This window comes from Chlorocebus sabaeus, chromosome 2 (assembly GCF_047675955.1).
Source record: "Chlorocebus sabaeus isolate Y175 chromosome 2, mChlSab1.0.hap1, whole genome shotgun sequence".
NCBI classification, from domain to species: Eukaryota; Metazoa; Chordata; class Mammalia; order Primates; family Cercopithecidae; genus Chlorocebus; species Chlorocebus sabaeus.
In genome coordinates this window covers 19189105-19210914 of record NC_132905.1, presented here as the reverse complement: position 1 = coordinate 19210914, position 21810 = coordinate 19189105, and the positions used below count along the sequence as shown (strand labels likewise).

The 21810-nt window shown below is 45.3% G+C and overlaps 1 protein-coding gene across 1 annotated transcript; it reads right to left on the bottom strand.

Moving 5' to 3' along the window:
- Positions 1–116: 116 nt before the first annotated feature.
- TOMM34 (translocase of outer mitochondrial membrane 34) lies at positions 117–18449 on the bottom strand. Its single transcript, XM_008016343.3, has 7 exons — positions 18192–18449; positions 14414–14513; positions 13091–13243; positions 9734–9903; positions 6648–6795; positions 1363–1489; positions 117–1111 (listed from the first exon to the last, which is right to left on the bottom strand). Exons 1-7 carry the CDS (start codon positions 18316–18318, stop codon positions 1007–1009), a joined length of 930 nt encoding a protein of 309 aa, XP_008014534.1. The 5' UTR covers positions 18319–18449; the 3' UTR covers positions 117–1006.
- Positions 18450–21810: the final 3361 nt, after the last annotated feature.

The following is a 21810-nucleotide window of genomic DNA, read 5'->3' as shown; positions in this document are numbered from 1 at the left end:
TGTCAATAAATTTGTTCAGCAAATGAATGCCCAGTAAGCAATAGCTTTTATTATTACTACAAAGTTCCAGGTGCAAAGCTGAAAAGGCATAAATGAAAGCACAGCAGACACTGATGTAGAAGAAAGCCTTTTAATGCAACAGCTTAAACACACAATTCAACAAAATCAGTCAGTTCAAATTAACTTCAACATATTACAAAGAATTATGAAGCCCGGAGAAGGCCACTGTTGGAACAAAAAGCCAAGTCCCTGCCCAGAAAGCAGGACACTGACCAAGGAGGCCTCTCTCCCACTCCCACCTCGAGGAGGAGCGGCCACAATCACTGGGCTCTTTCATCAGCCTAGGGGCCTCTCTGCGGAAGGCAGCAGCACAGAGTCAAGGACAGCTGTCCAAGGGTCAGGGCTCTGCCTTCCCACCAAAGCAGGGCCTGAACAGAAGGCACTGGGGCTCAGACACAGGAGACTGTGCAAGGAAAGGACAGGACAGGGCAGGGACAGCAGCTGTACACCTGGAGAGACTGCAGCCCTGGAGAACCAGCTCAACAGGCTGCTTTGGATCAGGGCCTTAGGTTTATCCCCCTCCTCCCACCCCTGCCCGGGAGCTCAGGTTGTTCAGATGAACTGCAGTGAGGTGGGGTCTGGGGAAGCTACAAGGGCAGCACTCAGTCTGCAGCACACTTGGGCAGGACAAAGCCAAATGCTTTGCTGATGAGGATCTGTTGGTGTGATCAGCTAGCTGGGTTGGGGGAATGGAGACAGGGCTTCAGCTTCACGCTTAGCCCTAGTGGGGACCTTTCTGGCGCAACCACCACGACTGTGTTTGACTACACTGAGCTTAATTTGAACAAGCAACGCCTCTTACGGGGTGGAAGGCTATCAAGGGGCCGAGGAGGGGGCTTCAGAGCTCACTTGGGGCATGCTGGGTTTCAGGAGCGGGCACAGAGCAGGTGACCCGTGGCTTCTCTGGGTAAGGTCAGGCAGGGGTTCCGGCTGCCCTGTTGGGATTTTAGTGTAGGTTCTGCTTCACTTCCTGCCGCAACTTCTGTGCAGGACCATTCCTAGGCTCAATCTGTAGGAGGTTGCTGATGTCTGCAAAGCTGGATTTATAGTCCTAATAGAAGAAAAGACAGGAGTGTGGGGAAGGTTCCCGGACTGGGGTGGGGATAGCTGCTGAGGCAGCAAAGTGTTTGCAAACCCCAGCCCACAGGCCTGCTCTGAGTTATCCTGGGCTCAGGATGAGAAGTTAAAGCTGCAGATATTGCCTCAGCTTGGCTACACCCTATGAACAGTGCCACTGGCATAAATCTCTGTAGCTATGTTGGGACCTTTTAGCCAGGATTTTTTTTTTTTTTTTTTTTTTACCTTGAGTGCTTTGTGGGCTTGAGCCCGTCTGTAGAATGCCTTCACGTTCTTTCCATCCAGCTTGAGGGCTTCTGTGCAGTCCTTCACTGCTTCTGTGTACTGCTTCAGGACCAAATAGCAGAGCGCTCTGAAGGAGAAAGACCATTTTGGAGGTTTCAGTCACTTCTTATGGGCCACCCACATGCCGTGGAGTAATCTGAGAAGTGATCTCCAATTTGCCGAACACCTACTCTGTGCTGGCTACTTTATGTCTTCTTAAATCCTCACAACAATCCTAGCCCTTTTCACAGATGAAACATGCTGGTTCAGAAGGGTAAACGAACTTGGGCCAGGTACCGCCAGTACTGAGGGGCAGACCCAGGATTCAAATAGGCAGGTGGTTTGTTCACGGGACTCCAGATCTTGATCTCATCTAATTATATCATGCTGTACTGCACTCTCCTATACTGAGCTCTTTCAAGCAAAGAAAAGGTTTCCTGAAACCTTTCCCTTGACAGATTAAAAAATTATCTACTTTAAGGGAAAAAAAAAAAAACAAACTACTGAACTCTAATGATATAAATGCTGACATGGGGTGAAATGTAAAGACGTTTGCAATTTACTTTGAAGTGCATCAAAGACAATAATATAGACCAACAGATGGCTAAACAGTGATTAGGCAATGTAACAATACTAATTGGATAATTTAGATGGTAGGTATATGGGTGTTCAATGTACAAGTCTTTCAACTTTCCTATATTTTGAACATTTTCATAATAAAATGTTGGAAAAAAGTCATGTGCATCCATACAACAATATATTCTGCATCCGTGGGTTAAAAAAAAGTGCATGTGTATGTATATCTTCCTCATTCAGATCTAGTCCTTCTCTCCAAACACAGTCACTAAATACAAACCGTCAGATGTCTGGGCGCTCATTACATAAGTTCATCTGTTCCACCTCACTGTTTTCAGTGGGTGCAGGTATTCACTAAGTTGGATGTAGCATAATTTGTTTTACCAATTTCCTATTGAGAGGTATTTTTCATTGTTTCCAGTTTGTAAATAAATGATGCCATGACGAACATCCTCGTGCAAGGGACTGCCGTATCCAAAGATACATGCATTTTAAAATCTGATTGCCCAGGTGCGGTGGCTCATGCTTATAATCCCAGCACTTTGGGAGGCCAAGGTGGGAAGATCAACTGAGCCCAGGAGTTTGAGACCAGCCTGGGCAACATAGGGAGACCCCATCTCTTAAAAAAAAAAAGAAAATATGATTGTTACTACCAAAATGCTTTCCAAAAAAGCTGAATAGTTATTGACAGAGCCTATTTTCCTACAACTGTACCAACTTTGGGTCTTAAATTTTAATGTATGCCAATATGGAAACAGTATCTCACTGTCTTAGTTGCTTAGTTGTGGGTAAAGCTGAACATCTTTACATAAGGGTTTTTAATCTTATGAAATCCAACTTCTCTAACTTTTCCTTTAACGACTTCTGTAACATTTTTTTCCCTTCACATAAGAATACCTTCCCCACTGGAAGACAGTTAATCCATGTGTTCTTCTATAACTTAATGGTTTCGCTTTTTACATTCCAAACTGTGATCCACTTAGAATTTACTTTAAAATAAGAAGGTAGGATTCATGTTTAACTCTAACCTGGCTAACCCAACACCTCTTATTAAATAATCTCTCTTTGCCCCAGACTTTATCACACACCCAATTCTCTCATGTTGGTGTTCTCATTTTTTTCTAACAAACTTACCATGAATTTAAAGAATAAAATTCAACTAGTCCTTTGTGATTGCATGGAATTTATAAATTAACAGAGAGAAAAACCTTCTCCTTGTAACAACTTAAAAGACAGGCACAAATTCTTTGGTACTCCTCCCACTGAGAGGTAGAGGGGTATCTGCTCTCTCTCTTTGAATTCAGGCAGCCTCTGTGACTGCTCTGACCAACAGAGCACAGAGGAAGGGACACGATGTGACTTCCAAGGTTAGGTCATAATAGGCCTTGCAGCTTCCACCTTGGTCTCTGGAAACACTCGCTCTTGGAGCCTTGAACTGACAGGGAAGAAGCCACCTACTCTGAGGCCACCACGCTCTCAGGAAGCTCACGCCAGCACACATGAAAAGGCTGCTAAGAAAGTGGAAAGAGGTGCCAGCTTGCTCTAGCAGTTCCATTGCCCAGCCATTTGAGTCAGGCAGCCCGGCTGCCAGACAATCGAGGAAGAAGGCTTTAGAGGATTCCAGCCCCAGCTACCATCTTGCTGACCCTGCATGAAAGACCCCAAATGAGAACTGCCCTTCCCTAATTCCTGACTCATAAATTACAAGCAAAATAAAATGGTTGTTGTAAACCACCAAGTTTTAGAATAGTAGCCCCTGTTTTGAACTTTGAACACAGAGGAATTCCTTTTTTTTTGGAGACAGGGTCTTGCTGTGTCCCCAGGTTGGAGTGCAGTGGCATGATCACAGCTCACTGCAACCTCCGCCTCCTGGGTTCAAGCGATTCTCTCACTTCAGCCTCCCGAGTAGCTGGGATTACAGGTACGCACCAACATGCCCAGCTAACTTTTGTATTTTTTGGTAGAGATGGGGTTTCAGCATGTTGGCCAGCCTGGTCTCAAACTCCTGACTTCAAGTGATCTGCCCACCTCGGCCTCCCAAAGTGCTGGGATTACAGGCATGAGCCACCATGCCCAGCCTGAACAGAGAGGAATTCTAAGGAAACTAAAGTTTCCTCCCCATAGGCTTGGCAATTTAAAGAAATAGCCAAGTGTCTGGGAAGTAGAGGAACCACAGTGAAAGCATTATGCACTGTATTGTGACTTCAGAATAGAAAGGTAGTGATTACTAGGGGCATGTGAGACTTCTCAAGACTATATTTAAGATGATCAAAATGCGTAACTTCAGGTCATAAAACAAACACCCTTGACTTTTGGTAAATGAACTGACTCTGTATCCAGTCAGAAGGTTTTAATTACAAAGGGGTTGGGAAATAACACGAGTAAGTGAAAGGGAAATAAGCCTTGGAGTCACAAAGATCTGGCTTAAATCCCAGCCATCAAGTATTAGTTGTTTAACTTTGTGGTCATTAATTCATCTTTCTGAGCCTGATTAGGTAACACAGGACACTGACCTAAGCTGAAGAACTGCTGTGAGTACACATGAGATTCTTATGAGAGCTGTTTCAGGGCTGGCAAGTTGTAGGTGCTATGCACTCAGATGTCACCTGCACAAAGGGAGCCAAAGTAAGCCAAAGCCTAGGCACCGTGTCATTCAGATGGGTGTACATGAGGGGGAGCATTAGACTATGTTCAAGACGTTCCAGGATGTGGTAAAATGTTAGCCACAATGCCTAAAAATTCATTTTGTCATTAGTCCTCTAGATGAAATTATAAATCCAATGCAATCACAACCAAAAGCTGTCCGACAAAACATTTTTTGGAATTTGCCAAATGATCTGAAGGTTTAGCTAGAACAACAAACATGGGCAAATACTAGGAATGTTCTGATTAAGAAGAATGAAGAAAAGACCAGCCTTATAAGATATTATAAAGCAAAAGTAATTAAAACAGTGTGGCGCAGACACCTACATGAAGAACGGTATCTAAACAAGACAAAACACAGCTCCAAATGTGGCAATGATCCAGAAAAATGAGTTAATGGAGGTGTCTAGCAGCATAAGGTAAGCAAGGTGAAAGAGGGTCCAGAGATAGAGGAGTTAGAAGATGCCGCACAAATATGAAACAAATAGGCTGCAGGCTTCTTTTTCAAATTAGCCTGGCAGATTGAGGCCCCTCTGGTCCAATCAGCAATAAAACCACAGGTGCAAAATTCCAAAATATAAGCTTTAAAATTACAAGTTATCTTTCCAACTCATTGGGCAGCAAAACCTGATCTGAACTGACATGAAGCTACTTCGTTTCTCTATTCCACCCCATGTGAACATGAAATTTCCAAGTTTCACTGGCAGAAATACTTCTGCAAGCTGCCCCAGATGCTGCTGGAGTGTTACATAATTCAGACCATATTACCTCACTGAAGTGGAAAACACTTCTTTTTTTTTTTTGTGACAATCGAGTCTCACTCTGTCACCAAGGCTGGAGTGCAGTGGCGCGATCTTGGCTCACTGTAACCTCTGCCTCCTGGGTTCAAGTGATTCTCCTGCCTCAGCCTCCCGAGTAGCTGGGATCACAGGCATGTGCCACGGCGCCCAGCTGATTTTTTGTATTTTCAGTAGAGATGGCGTTTTGCCGTGTTGGCCAGGCTGGTCTCGAACTCCTGATCTCAAGTGATCCTCCCGCCTCAGCCTCCCAAAGTGTTGGGATTACAGGCATTGAGCCACTGTGGCTGGAAAACACATTTTATCTCAAGAGTTTGGAATAAGGAACAATGTGTCTACATTAGATCCAAGATTTTTGAACTAGAGAGTGATACGTGTATACTGATAGGGAAGGATAAACAGATTTATAACATTTTATAATAAATGTTTTATACTAAGCATTTGGTTTTGATATGGGCTCTTGCTGAATGTTTCAAGGTTCTGAGAGTAAAAGTAACAGGAAGATCTTGTTGAAGTCAGATTCCAATTTTGGTGCCAACATTTACTGGCTGGGTGAGTTGAAGGCAAAACCCTTCCTTCTCTGAGCCTCAATTTTCTCAACACTAAAACAGAAAGACCACCTGTAGTACCTCCGAGCATTGTTGCAGAACAGTCCCTCCTACACAGTGAAGGGACCGCGCCCTGGCTCCTAGGCTCTGTCAGTGATCACTGACGGCAGCTCCTGGTGCAGGGCTTTCTACAGGCCCACAAGTCTAACCCTTCAGGCTAGACTGTACCCGTCCTTCTTGCTCTCAGGCCAGGCAATGGTTACCTCACACTTTGGCTTCTGGGTCAGTGCTCTCAGACAGAAATGGTGCCAAAATTTCTAACAGGAGGGTCTTGGAGAAGGGTAGGGAGCAGCGTGGTGGGGTGGACAGGCTAAGAGGCTTATGTTAGGGTTGTGTTGCAGAGCAAGCACACTGCTTTTACTTACATTATATGCTTATGAAAATTCTGGGGACAGGGGCCAACAAAGCCCAGGCTACCATTTGGCATCCCTCAGTTTCTACCCTTTTGAGATAATGAATGCCACTGGTCATGTCTAGCTCACAACATGGATGCATGTTTTCAGCCATAACATACTTGACTAAATGCTAGGGATGAAGGGCCCACTGCAGTCCAAGAGTAGACTATGAAACAAAATATCCAGTGTCCTGAAATGCCCCAGGTCAGCAGCTATATAGGAGATACCTGTTGCTGTACGTGGCAGATTCCAGGTTACTACACAAGAGGCTTTCACTGTACTTCTCAATAGCTTTCTTATGGTTTCCCTTCTTTACAAGCTCATTGCCTTCTTCCTTCAGAACTTTGGCTTTCTCCACATCCCCAGCAGAAGGCACTAGATACAAATTCAGAAGAGGAAAAAAACCATGGAGCAGCACCCAACTGAGATCAGTGACATCTCTTCAGCATCATCCCTTCCAAATTGTTCACAATCCTCTCTCCCAGAGATTTCCTCCACTGTTGTAAATCATCCTTCCTGATTAATGACTTCCCCCAATTAATAGCTTCTGGGCAATTCAACAGGTTTTCATCAAGAAGTTGGGGACTCCTGATATAAATACATTTTTGCATGCACATAAAAATATATAAATGATAAAAAGCAACCCAGGTTCTAGCCTTGTCACTGCCTCTTGGTAGCTGGAAGATCTTGTGTGACCTACAGAACTTTTGGACCTCAATTTCCTCACCAATAAAATGAGGCAATACTAATTCCACAGATGGCTATTTTCAGGGTCAAATCTGAGAGTATGTAAGAACGTACAGAACACACTATATACTTAAAGCAGGACACGAAGTAAATAAATAATAAATACACATCTGGTAAAGAAAGGGTATAGTTTCTGGACTATGGGAAAAAGGGAGAAGAGCTTGCCATTCCTCATCTCTGGTTTGGGCTGAGCCTGTGAGTATCCTCCCTCATTTAACACATGCAGCTCTGCTCCAGCCTTCAAGGAGAGGAAGCAGAGAGAACAAGGTGAAATCCAAGCTGCTCAACTTGGTGTTCAGGCCCTTCACTGTTTGGCCCCAATTAATTATTCCAGCCTCGGCTCCATATCATCTGCTTTTTAAATTTTTTAGAACGATGTTTATAAAATACTAAATATTTGTGAGCAAGGTAAGATTATAGGTTTACACCGTGAATTCATCACCCAGTTAAAGAAAAGCCACATAACTAGGACCTTTGAAGTCCTGGGGGACCCTCCTCAATTCAATCTACTGCTGGAGGAAACTATTATCCCCAATTCTGTGCTTCTTTCCCACCTTTTAAAACCGTTTAACTGTATACAATAGTACCCACAGACCAGTTTTGGTTTGCTTTGTTTTCAAACTTCATACAGAAGAATAAGTAAGTCTGTGTATTCTTTTATGACTTGGTTTTTCTTTTTCCCCTTAACGTTATACTCCTGAGATTCATCTGTGTTGATGCACAGACCTGCAGCTCCTTCATTTTCATTGCTGCAATACCACAGCTAAATTGTCCATTCTCCCATTTATGGAGATCTGGGTTATCTCCAGTTGTTTTTTGCTATCACAGTCTTCTATGAACATTCCTGCGTACATCTCCCTGTGCACATGCACATGGGTTCCTCTCGAAGTATGGCTCAGCTTCACTGGCATCCTACAACACACCACTCTGCAGTCATCCTTATTTCCACTGCTCCCCCCATGCACTTTCATTCCCCAACTCTCTCCACTGTCTCTGCCAACGATTCTTCCTCCCTTCCCACCTGATGACCTCCTCTGAGGTCCAGCTCAAGGCTCCACCTCCACTGCCACCCCTTCTGAGTCTTTCCCCGACTCCTTCACACACTTAAGTCAGTTTCTATCCTGAAATCCTCAAACACTAAGACTCTAAAGCACATGTTCCTCTTCCTTGTGTTTTAAGACACTGTTGACATGTCTCAGTCCCTCATTTGACAGAGAGGTCCCTGAGGGCCAAGACTACCTGTCCTCTCTGTGTCACACTGCTTAGCATACACGTGGCTGGGAACACATGGCTCAGTGACCCTGAAAGAATGAAATCAATGGCAGGTGCACTGATTGAAAGAATGAAATCAATGGCAGGTGCACTGATGCCATCAGGTTCATTAGCACCCCACATTTTCATCCTAGAGAAGAGTGGGGAACACTTACCAGGCTCCCACAAACCAGACTGAATGTGACCCATGACCAGACAGGGGTTCTCCTGTAGAAGGTGAGTAACTCTTGTTCTCCCCTAACACCTAAAGGTCACTTAGACATGGCAGGGCTCCATCTCTGATCCCTTCTGCACCTCTAGCCTGAATCTCTAGCTTGCTGGGCTGGGACCATTCCCCTGGAACATTAAAAGAGCTTCCTAGTGCCTGACAAATGGCCTCTTCCTTTCACACAGTTGAGGTGAGGAGTCTCCTGTTTTTGGCTGGCCAGCCTGGATCTTTCTCTTCTTCATGCTTCTCCAGGGATTCACACAGTGTACATGCTCCTGGGAAGCGTCACTCTCTAGCTCTGGAGGTGGGGCAGGTGCCTCAGGGGTGACCTACTCACAAATTTTCATCCCCCGGTTATGGTGTGTACTTCAGGGAATGGCCTGTGACCATGAAGCCCAGAATAGATTGAGAAATCGATTGAGAAAATATGTGAGCTAGAGTTTTTTGGGGAAAAAAAATCCTGTCTTTTCCTAGTGAGCTAACAGAGGAAGACTTTCTTTCTCTGGGTCATGAGGCATGGGGTATAGATGTGAGGAAGGGAATTGCTATAGCTATTTTGCTACTAGGAGGGAAGCTTGCCAAAGACAAAGCTGACACACAACAGAAAAGAAAGCTGAGATAAGTACAGAAAAATGGAGTTAGTCTGTTAATACAGTAAGCTGCTGGAGTAAACCTTGCCTGAATTCTCTCTGGATTTTTCAGTTTTATGAATCAATAAATTCCCTATACTATTTTTACCATGTTGAGCTTTCTGTTTTTGCAACCAAAAACATCCTAAGTACTACATCCCAAGTACTACCAGAGGAAAGAGAAGGGAACTCACACTGCATGCCTATGTGCCAGGCTGGGAGTTTTACGTGTCTTATGTCATTCAGTCCTCATGGTTGTGAGGAAGACTTTATCATCCTCCTTACTATACAGCTGAGAAAACAATCTCTAAGAGATGAAGACTTCTATTTTGTTTTATACTTTGTTCCTAAGATTATTTTTATAACTCAGCTAAACAATGCCAATTTTTGCAGGACTAATCTAGAGAAAACGGATACCAGGAGATTGTAAGACTCTGGGCAGCGTATCATAGCTCACCTCTGTTCTTTGTAGCTATGGTTGCTTTGGATTTGCTTTTAGTCATCTCTTTGTGGTTCTCCGAAGGCAAAGAATTCCACCTCTTCTGAGCTGAAACAGGCACCAAGGGGATAGAGGGCAGCTTCAGGCGCCATTCAGGCCCAAGTGAGTCCATGAGAGCTCTGGTCATTCTGGAAAGGAAGGCAGGATTGCAGGGAGGTTTCCAGCTGGGTCAAGAAGATATTTCTCCTTTCACACACCCATGGAGGTAGGCCTTTTCAGAAGAGCCAGAGCTGCCACCCTCCCCCTTGTCAGAACCACCTCTTTAGCTCCTCCAACATGCTGCAATACAGGAACAGAAGTCTGCCACCCATCAACGCCATCTCAGATCAGTCACCATGACACTCCTTGAGCTTGATCAAACTACGTTACCTTTAAAGTGGGGATCTGTTGCTTGTTAAGGATACTTAAACCGTGATCCAAAAAGACTATAATTTCTCCAAGAAAGAATCGTACGTTTTGTTTCATATTTTATCAATGAATCGAGTGCACAACCATGCAAGCACCTGACATTTGTTTAATGCTCAGGCTTTTTTAAAAATGCAAAGCTTACGTCATTCTCAAATCTTACAACTCCTCAGGGGTTCCCAATTCCCTAGGCTAATGTGGCCTGTGAGATCTGGTCCCCACCCTTTCCTGTCCCCCTTCACTGTGAGCCACCTTCCCTTCTGATCCTTCCATTCAAGACTTTGCACATGCTTTTTCCTCTACCCAGAACAATCATTTCCATTTTGGAAAAAGATTGCCACCTTCCAGGCCCGGCTAACTCCAACTTATTCTTTAGATTTCAGCTTAAAATGCCACCCAGGGCCCAAGTTCATTCTGTCAACTGATCTCCAGCACCTGGTATACCACCTGGCAACCACCAGGGCCCAATCGGTTATGTGTTGAATGAATGAATAAAGCTAACTGTATACTTTTTCTGCTCCTACAACCATGTTTCCTATAAGAATAAAAACCACAGACTGATATCACCACAAATTCCAAGATCTCTCGGGCTAGGCTGTTTTCCTGGCGGCCAAGCAAGCTATTTCAAACCTCTACTCTCCTCAAACCTGTTCCCTGACCCTTCCCCTTTTTTAGAGCAAACTTCCTCATACCCCAAATACAAACCTACCTGCCTGGGTGCCCAACCCTTCCTATTTCTCTCCTGTCACAATAGAAGAGACAATGGGACTAATCCTCCCACCTAGATTTGGGACTAATCCTCCCACCTCTGGATCCCATCTCCAGATACATATAATTATATATACATATATATATATGATTATATATAAAATGTTATATATAAAATTATATATATATAATTTTACATTCATTCTTCTGATTTACCTCTTTCAGGGACCACACCCAGGCAGCACCTCCCTCTCCCACATCTTCATCCCTCCTACTAACTCCAACCATCAGCATTTAAGTCCCTTTAACTTTTTCCTCACCTAATAAAACCATACTGGACACTCCTTGCCATCACAGCTACACTCCCCAGCCTCCCTTCAAGCCTGACTTTCTGAAAGCATTGCCCTCTGGCTCCCGATCCCACTGACCAGCTTCCATCAGAGCCACCGGTGACTTCATTGCTAAACCTTTAATGTAAGCTCCTTGGAACACCTGACACTAATGACGTCTCCATCCTTCTTGTAGTACTCCTTCCCTTGGGACATAATTGCCCTGTTTCCTTCCACCTCTCCAGCTGCTGTTCCTCTGTAAGTCCCTCAAATGCTGGAGTTTCTCAAAGTTCCATCCTCTTCCTACTTGCTGTGATGTTCTTTTTCTCTCTCACAGCCCTAATCCACCTCTATGCTGATGATCCTCAAATCCGTATGTCTGACCTGTATTTTCTTCCTTTGCTCCATGTGAATACCCAACCGTTTTAATTACATCTCTAGTCTCATGTCCCACAGTCACCTCCGACTGAATGTCAACAATCTGAGTGCCTTCTTCTATTCCTCCCTTCTTGCTACCCTGCAACCACTAAAGCTTGTTGATATATTTCCTACACATCCCCTGACTGGTCCCATTGTTTTCTCTCCACCCTCTCCCTGGATTGCTGCATGGCTCCCTTCCATCCTGTTGCCCTTCATATCATCCCTCAATATGGCAGCAAAGAGTTTTTCTCTAAAATACAACTCTGCTAATGTTGCTCCACTGCTACAGACCTTTTCATAAAGCCTCACTTGCTCAGGATTAAGTCCAAGCCCCTGAACACTGGGTCTTGTGTGACTTGGCCTCATCAACCTGTCCCAAGCTGAGTTGCTACCTGCAGCACCATGTGAAACCAACTTCTTACAATTCCTGTGATCTGCCATGCTTGCTTACCCTTGCACACGCTGCTCTGTCTTCTGGCTAGCCCCCTACCCCATATCTCTCAATCTTAGCTCACCTCCTCTAAAAAGCTCTCTCTGGCCTCCCCTTCTCCCTCTCAGCTAGCTAGGCGGCTCCTTTCTGGCCTCAGAGCCCCCTGTCCTGCCTCCTACCATGGCGCTTATCATGTTGTACTGTGCTTGCCTATTACTGACTGGTGTCCTCCTTGAGACCAGGACCTCTATGAGGGCAGAAAGAGGTATGTCTCAGTCATCAGCCCAGGTCCTAGAGCAAAGTCTGTCACGTAATTTGTAGATTTTGTGGAATCAGATAAATTAAAAAGGAGGCAAAGAGAAAACAAAGAATGCTGGTAGACAAGTCAAGCCAGCAATAAAGCACTAAATACATACCATGAAGTCCTGTTAAGGGTTTGCTATTTGTATAGCGTTTGGCTTTCTAGCTGCACACGCAGAGGGGAAACATGATCAGTTATACAAATGGCCATATCCATGAGATAAAAGCCAATTACTGCTCAGAGACCAGAAAGGAATTGCATCTGGGGAACCTCTTGGAGGGGTCACAGTGCAACATACTGAACCATGTCCACAAACCATATCCTTTTAGACTTGTCATAGCTGCTTGGGCTTGTGTCTTATTCTTCCAGTTAGAGTTAGCGCTTTAAAGATAAGTGAGGTCTGTATCTCTTTCTCATTTTGGTATCCCCCACTGAACCTGGCACAATACCTTAAACAGTGCACAATAAATATTACTGTGTACATAGATACTGCGAGGCACATGTAGGCAAAAATCAATCCATCAATCTCAGTAATTTGGACTCCCTGAAAACCTGCTAAATACAAAAGCATATTTTCCTTTCACACCTTCCCTTACGTGCCCATTGGGAGTTTTCTAAGTGTAGCCAAAGGGATCCCCTCAGAAGACAGACAAGGCAATGGCCCGCAGCCAATCAAGGACAGGGAGTTGCTGTGGAGACTACCTGCTGTGAACGGAGCTCACCTGTTGATGCCTTCTAGGGCTGACGTCACACTATTATCAATCTGCAGCACAGTCTTATAGTCAACATAGGCCATAGGGTACTTCTCCAGAGCCTCATAAGCAGATGCTCGCCGCAGCAGGGGCTTAATGCTGAAGGGAACCAACGCCAGTGCTCTAGAATAGGAGGCAAAAATGTCAACTGGCTGGCTGCTGAGCCACCAGGGTTTCCCTACAGTTTCTTCCAGGCAGGGTTATCTGGAGCACTCAGTGTACAGGAAGTAATTTCTGGCTGAGAGACACAGCTAAAAATGCCAAACCTCAGAACAGGGATTTTTCAACTTAGACTGAAGTGAGGAGGGGAAAGAGGGCAGAGAAACATGACTTTTGTTAAATGTGTGTGCACGTGCATCAATTTTCATAGTTTCAATTGCCCCAAAATCAAGAACAAACGCCTCATGGCTTTCACACTACCATGTGTTTTTACAGTTGTGGTCTAGTGGAATAATAAACAAGCTTTGGAGTCAGATGGGGTGGTATCTGAATTCCACCTCTGCCGCTAACTATGTGACCCAGATAAATCACTTTACTGTCCCAACCCTCAGCAACTAAGTTCTGGCCTGGGACACATGGTAAACGTACCCCACAGGTTGGTTGTGAACATTCAAAGAGAAAAATCTAGCACGGGGCCTGGTACAAATTAATTCAATACAAGCTCCGTGAGTATGCTCACACCCCTCCTGCTCTCCTGGCTATCACCAGGGCATGAATCTAAAGCAATGTCAGAGGACAACAGATCTGAGAACACATTTCAGGTAAATGTGAGAGTTTAATGATGATAAAAGAATATTAGACTGGCTTGAAGAAAAAGAGGTATGAAACATTGTTCAGTGTTCTCTAAAACTGGTCATTCACGAATACCATTTTTTTCCTTTCTCCTTGCTTCTTCTGAGACGTCTATTAACCTCTACTCCTCCTTCTTTCCTTTGCTCCCTTCCCCTCACATACTCCCATCCCTGAAAAACACCTGGGCAAGCCAGTTACTGGTCTGCAACTCCACCTCATCCCCAGGTTTCAAATCTCACGAAGACTTTAAGGCCTACTTCTAACTTCCCATCCCACTCCTGTTTCGGCAGTGGAGCCAAGACTCCAAAGACGCAAGTCAGGGGCCATAAGGACCAAGCAGAGATTCCCATTCTCAGTAACCTGGTGAAACTCAGTGACACTTTCTTAATATCTGTCCCAGATATAATCGATGGGATCCTTCTAAAGAAGAAACAAGCCAGATTAACCCAGCCTCCTCTTCTGAGACGCTCAGATATCCCAAAGTTACCCTCAGCCACTTACGAAGTGCAATCTTTGATGCAGTCTCTGCAGTTTCCATCCTTCAAGTGACACGCTGCTCGGTTGGAGAAGAGAACACTTTCTTCTTCTGGGTCTGAAGAACCTGCCCAGGTAGAGTGGGAAGATGATCGGTCTGGGAAATGGGTGCCTAAGGGCACTAGGATACATTTCATACTCAGAGCTCTTTGGGCTTTGTGTTAAGGCAGTAGAGATAACTATAACCTGATCAGGCTTGTTGGTCTGCTGGGCTGGCGTGTTTGTCATTCTTATGTGACAGCAAGGACACTGAGCTTTCTGCCATTCAAAGGGAACCAAGTATCTCCTCATTCACTTATTCCAGCACTGAACTTGAAAACACACAAAAGATACACATGAAATACTAGCTTCTGCCTCAAAGAAATCCATGCCGTAACTACTCGGGTTTGGGTGGGTAAGTGGATGGATGGGTGTGTATTTTATTATAAAAAGCATTTAAATCCAATAAAGAAAGGAAAGAAAGAGAGAAAGAGGGAAGGAGAGGAAGGAAAGGATGGAGAGGAAAGGGAAGAAGGAAATAAAGAAAGAGAACAAGATGATAAACGCTATGATAAACGAATCGACCAAAAGTTGTAGGGACACGAAAGACCCATGAAAGACATGAGACTAGTTTTACCTCGTCAAGCCAGAGAGGACTTTGTCAGGGAAATGATAATTGAGCTGGGTGTGATGGGAGTACGAGAACTTTTATCAGGAAAAAGCCTTAAGCTACCCCATGGGGAGAATTATTAGACATTTTCCTAAAGGCAGTCCTTACCCTCAGGAATCGCAGAGGCTCAAGTCCTTCACTGTGGCCACAGTGATCTTTATTTATTTTTGAGACAGAGTCCCACTCTGTTACCCAGGTCGGAGTGCACTGGAGTCATCTCCGCTCACTGCAACTCCGCCTCCTGGGTTCAAGCGATTCTCCTGCCTCAGCCTCCTGAGTAGCTGGAGTTACAGGCGCCCACCACCATGCCTGGTAGAGACAGGGTTTCACCATGTTGGCCAAGCTGGTCTTGAACTCCTGACCTCAGCAATCCACCCGCCTTGGCCTCCCGAAGTACTGGGATTACAGGCATGAGCCACCGTGCCCAACCAACAATGATTTTTATTTTTAAAGATAATTTTCAACCACTTCACACCCACTAGTGTGGGCCATAATTTTAAAAAGAATTGAAAACAGGGTCTCTTTGAAAATTTTGAAACATACAGAAAATCATTATCTCAGAATCCACCACTAGATTTAGCACATGTTATATTAGTTCCCAACTTAATTTTTAGAGACAGGGTCTCACTCTGTTGCCCAGGCTGAAGTGTAGTGGTGCGATCAGAGCTCACTGCAGCCTCGAACTCTTGGGCTCAAGCAATCTTCCCAGCTCAGCCTTGCAAGCAGATAGGACTACAGACAGGTGTGTACCAACATGCCCAGTTAATTTTTAAATTTTTTGTAGAGACAGAGTTCCACTGTGTTGCCCAGGTTGGTCTTGAATGCCCAGCCTCAAGAAATCCTCCTACTTTGGCCTCCCAAAGTGTTGGGATTATAGGCATGAGCGATGGCACCCAGCCCTTAAAATTTTTTTTATAAAACTCTAGCCATCCCCATCTTTATCCCTGTGCTCCCTCCCCAGAGGGACTGCCAGAGGCCAGAACAATCCTGAAGTTGGTATGTAACATTTTCAAGCATGTTCGTCTACATTTATGTGTGTGTGTGTGTGTGTGTGTGTTAACAGGTAAGATACCATTTTATGTCTATTAAAGCATTTCCTAAGAGGTATCATACTGCCTATCCTTCTGCAACTTGCTTTTTTCACTAAGTATCCTGTTGCTATGTTGATATTTGATATCTTTATATTCAATACCAACAATAACAAGTGTTTTCCCCTCTTGTTTTGCCAGGCTCAGAGGCGGAAAGTACAAAGAATAGTAAAATACATCCTTGTTCTTAAGGAGCTAAGTATAAGTACCCAAAACCTGTAATCCATCTTGAGTCACCAGAGTACGGTTGCTCAGAAACAGCAGTGGTGCGGCGGAAAGGGCATCAACCCTGCCATCCTGACAGTCACTCAATCGCTCTGATCACGCGTGCCCACCTACCACATGAGGATATCACTTCACAGACTCGCTGGAAGGGTTCATTGTGTCAGCCTGTTCCCTGAGCTCTCTTCATGATCAAGAAGGCTGATCAGAGAAATCAAGAGACTTGCCCAAAATTGCCTAGAAAATCCGTAGCGGCAGCAGCAGAACCAAACTCTGGTCCTTGCTAAATCTAGATACCAGGCTAGTTTTCCTGTGGACCCAGAATTAACCCACACAAACGTACAAACTTTTCCAGACCAGCTGTGGTGAGATGAATGAAAATGACAGCAACATCAGTACCTCAGCTTCCTTAGCAACTTCATCAAGCAAGGCTGACATGAGGAAGTGGGCCTAAAGGAGAGTTTTCTAGAAAAAAGAAGAGGGCAAAGGAGTGACTTGAAACTGCAAAAAGTGCAGACAAAAAAAAAAAAAAAGAATGAAATCTGGAGAGGATGTGAGGAGAGGTCTAGCAAAATGATTAAAAATTTGGACTTAGCATCAAAATCAAACATCCATATTCAAATCATGGCTCTTCCATGTCTTCACTGTCAAAGGGAGCCAATTTAACTCTCTTGGACTCCTCCTTTCTAAGCGTCTTATCTGTAGGGCCATAAAAAAGATCGAAGTAGATCATGTCTAAAATGTCCAGCACATGGTAAAGCAGTCAACAGATGCTAGCTAAGAAAAGGAAAAAAAAAGGAAGGGGGCAAAGGGAAATAGGTACTGAACGGTGACACACAGAAACCAGGATCCAAGGCTCCTTTCAAAAGTCAAGGCTTTAACCAATGAGGGTTTCTGATGAACTCACTCTGCAGAAGGGGCTTTGGGCAAAGGCCTGCGGTATGCTGACGAAAGCTGGACGCTGGGAGAACTGGTAAGAACATGCTATTCTTCTGTTTCCAACTCTCCAGTAGCTTCCCAACCAGAAGCTTCCATGCCAAGCTTCCAGTTTGGCATGAAATCCAAATTCCTTAGCAGGGTTTAAAACTCTTCCACAATAAATAAGGGTCTGCCTTCCTAACTGACCTCACGTCCTCCTATTCCCTGCCCTGGCTCACTATGCTTTGACCCCTGAAACACACCATGTTTATATCGTCTGGGGGGCCTTTCTCATTGCAGTTCCCTTCAGGACCGAAAGCCTCGTGCGCTTGGCTTCCCACCATTGAGACATCACCTTAAACATCACTTCTTCAGAGATGCTGCCGTTGATCTCCCACTCCAGTCAACTCTATCACATCACCCTATTTGTCTTCTTCCTAACCCTGATTATCCCACAGGTCTCGTTTACTTACTGACTCGCTTAAGACTCACGGCCTCCCCACCGCCCCCACAAGAATGCGCTGTCCTTGAGAGAAGGGACTTCTTGTGTCTTGTTACACAGGAGGTATATAACAGCTACTCAACAAATACTAACTGAAAAATGAATCGCTGCGGGGGAGGAGGGCTTAGCTCTATCCTTAGGGCTCAGAACGAGGCCTAAATAACTTAGGGAGGGGTCAACAGGGCAGTTAACAAGCAGGTGGAAAGAAAGGGCCGAGGAAGTTTCTGGTAGGATGCCGGAGTCGGAAGGGGCTGGAAGGGTGGGGGGCCACGCAGGACCGCTGGCCGCGGGCAGCGCGAGGCCCGGGCGGGGGTTGCGGGGGTTGGAGAAACAGGCCCGGGGGTGAGAAGGGGGCCGGGGTCGTACCTTGCGCCTGTAGCATCCGCAGCGCGCGGCCGTAGAGCGCGGAGGCCTCGGCGTACTGGCCGTTGCGGAAACTCTCATTGCCAGCGGCGCGGAGCTTCTCCACAGAGTCTGGGAATTTGGGGGCCATCCCGGCGCCAGGCCAGCGAGTTGGGGGCGCCTTCCGTCCGTCCTCGTGTGGTGCCGGACAGCGTCCGGAGGGAAGCGCTGGCGGCGAATATCTCCGCCCCACAGCGAACCCAGCGGCGAGGGGGCGGGCCGGAGGCGGGGCCTGCGAGACCTGGAGGCCCGGCGCGCCCCGCCCTGTGCGCGTGCTCGGTTTGGAATTTAGAGGACTCTTGCACGCCGGGCGGCTGCATGCTCTGGGCTCCCTGCGTTGCTAGAATGCTGTGAATGACGCAGGGAGGGAGGCCGGCCCCGCTATCAGGTAGATTATATCCTAGTGGGGTCCCCACAAGCAATTAACTGATAAGCAAACGAAGACTCTAATTTCATATGATTACAAAGGAAAACAGGAAAACAAAATAGGATAATGAAATGGAAAGTGACCACGTGTGGGCTATTTTAAATAAGGGGATGAGGGAAGGCCTTTCTCATGGGATAATAATTGAGCTGAGACCAGACAAGATTTAGGGAATGCTGTTCCAGCCAGAGGGATGGTAAGTGCAAAGGTTCCAAGGCTAGAAAGTACCTGGCACCTAGTGCTCTATAGATATTTATTTAATAAATGAATGCACAGGTGGATTGATGGTGTCAAAGTCAACATATAGCGATGAATCTCTAAAGTTTAAATATTTTATTTGGGAATCAAGAATTGCAATTCAGGGCTTACACACAGACTGGGTTGTCTTTGGTACGTCAGAAGAACAAAGAGGTTTGGAGATTTTATAAAACAGAAATGTTACATGTTGCTCTTCAAGGAAGTTTACTGGCACTAGTAAAGTGGGGGTTTATCAGCTTCTTGGGGGCTGGCAAGCTTTGATTGGTAAGTGATAGCGGTGGATAAAACTCAGAATTGTAGCAGGCTGTTTCAGTAGCTATTAGATAAAACTGGTTTTAGGTTACAGCAGGCAGTTTTAGCAGCCAGGCTTGCAAAAAATTACTTTTTTGGAGCAATGTTATATGCCCTGAGTATTTGTTCCCCTGGCTTTTCAATTCTGTCTTAGTTGGATATGACAAGAATGACCCAATTCGTATGATCAACTTTCCGAGTGGATGAAGATCTTTCACGGACGGTGATTTCAATTTATCTCCAGCCTCATCTGAGGTCTCTATGTCCCACGCATTGCTATCTACACACACTAAGTTCTTGCTTCCTAGCCTTTGCTTGTTATCTCCTTCTCCTGGATTTTTTTTTTCTAAATACTTTTTCTCCTGCCTAATCCTGAATTAACTTATAACATTCCATTCAAACATCATCTTCTCTGAAAGCCTTTCCTGATTCTAGCCTCCTCCCCACCCCCACTATGCTCCCTTTGCTCCCTGTTAGTCTCTAGCTTTATTCCTAACTTTGCATTTGTCACCCTTCGATTACCAGTTTGTAGTTTTCTTTAAACACTGTGAGGTCTTTAATGGTAGGAATTGGGTCCGCTTTATCTTTGTTTATCCAAGACCTTGATAGGGTCTGGCATTCAATAAAAGTCATTGATAAAGATCCAGTCTCTACCTTCAGGAATTCAGTTATAATGATTTGCATACACTTAACTCCATCAGACTATAAGCTTTCTGAGGGCTGGGTGGATGTTCCATCTGAAATGCTTCCCCTTGCCCCCTGCCCCCACCAAGGATGAACACTGACTGTGGTGGGAAAACCAGATGAGGCCCATGCTGCTGGCTGGCTACTCAATGACTTCCATCTTTGCTTCCAGGAGTCTGAATTTTGCCTGAGACTCTCCCAGGCTGGGGAAGTGAATCGGGATTGCTCTAAGCCAATCAGAAAAATGTCATTTTCTCTTGCCAGTGATTCATCAAGGGATGCACATGTGACGCTGATCTGGGCAATGAGATAAAAGGGAGTCTGAGGCCGGGCGCGGTGGCTCACATCTGTAGTCCCAGCACTTTGGGAGGCCGAGGCGGGTGGATCATGAGGTCAGGAGATAGAGACCATCCTGGCTAACACAGTGAAACCCTGTCTCTACTAAAAATAGAAAAAATTAGCTGGGCATGGTGGCACGCACCTGTAGTCCCAGCTACTCAGGAGGCTTAGGCAGTAGAATGGCTTGAACCCGGGAGGCAGAGGTTGCAGTGAGCACCACTGCACTCCAGCCTGGGTGACAGAGCAACACTCCATCTCAAAAAAAAAAAAAAAAAAATAGAGTCTGCTGGGTGTTTATTGGAAAGCTTTCCCTCCCTATAAGAGAGAGGTACTGGGTCAAGTAGCTGTTCTTGTTGTCTTTTGGCTTTGGTAGTGCTGGGTTAAGGATAGGATACGTGGAGGTATGGCAGCCATTTTGCAACTATGAGGCAATAAACACAAGTATGAAAAAGCCAACATGCTGAGTAGGATGGGAGGGGAAAAATGAAATAGATGTTGCTGAGTCACTGAATCAACTGCTGACTTATTGACTTATTAATAAACAATAAAGGCAAGGTGTGGTGGCTCACACCTGTAATCCCAGCTCTTTGGGAGGCTGAGGCAGGTGCATCACTTGAAGTCAGGAGTTTGAGACCAGCCTGGCCAACATGGTGAAACTTTGTCTCTACTAAAAATACAAACATTAGCTGGGCATGGTGGCACGCACCTGTAATCCCAGCTACTCAGGAGGCTGAGGCAGGAGAATTGCTTGAATCCAGGAGGTGAAGTTGCAGTGAGCCCAGATCATGCTGCTGCACTCCATCCTGGGCAACATGGCAAGACTCTGTCCCAAAACAAACAGTAAATGCCATGGTGCTTTAAGCCAACATTTAGATGTTTTAACTTGCTTGCAGCTGAATATTTCCTGAGTGCTTTATCGGATAAGTATAGCTGTGGCAAATTTTATTTTCCAAAAATGGCTCCAATAATATTTCTGGTTCCCCAAGCTCTTCCAGACCCTTGCCACTGCCCTATGAGGAGATGGAGTCTACATCTCTTCTCCTTGAAACTGGGTGGGCCTTTGTGGCTCCCCTCCACTGTGGTAATGACATTAAGTATCTTCCACTAAAAGGCACTACAGCATCCACTTGGCTCTCCCTCGGGAACATGCTTTACAACTCAGGCTTTATTTTGTGAGGAAGCTCAAGAAAAGTGGAGATGCCCCCAGCCTTCAGACCCAAGTGAGTTTCCAGCCAACAGCTAGCACCAACCTGTCAGCTGTGTGAGATGCCTTTTGGACATGGCTGATCCTGATTGACACCATAAGCAGAGATGAGCCTTCCTGCTGAGCCATGCTCAAATTGTAGATTTCTGAGAAGAAAAAAAGACTGTTGCTCTATGTCTATAAACTTTGGGGTGGTTTCTTATACAGCAGTCAATACCTGGAAATCCCTTCCTGCAATGCTTCCTATAAATGCCAGGACTGATAAAAACAGTACTGAAATAATTTGAAGGAGGGACAGATGAGAGGGTCAGGGGAGGGACAAGGGAACAGAGAAGTCTTCTGGGAAGAGGTGTCTTTTTTTTGTAAAATAGCTTTATTGAGAT

Excerpts from the sequence above, each read along its gene's own strand:
- TOMM34 (XM_008016343.3), bottom strand. The coding sequence starts at position 18,318 with ATGGCCCCCAAATTCCCAGACTCTGTGGAGAAGCTCCGCGCCGCTGGC. Across the intron at positions 14,514-18,191 it reads GCGGATGCTACAGGCGCAAG|GTTCTTCAGACCCAGAAGAA; the intron begins GTACGACCCCGG and ends CTACCTGGGCAG. Across the intron at positions 6,796-9,733 it reads CATAGCTACAAAGAACAGAG|TGCCTTCTGCTGGGGATGTG; the intron begins GTGAGCTATGAT and ends ATTTGTATCTAG.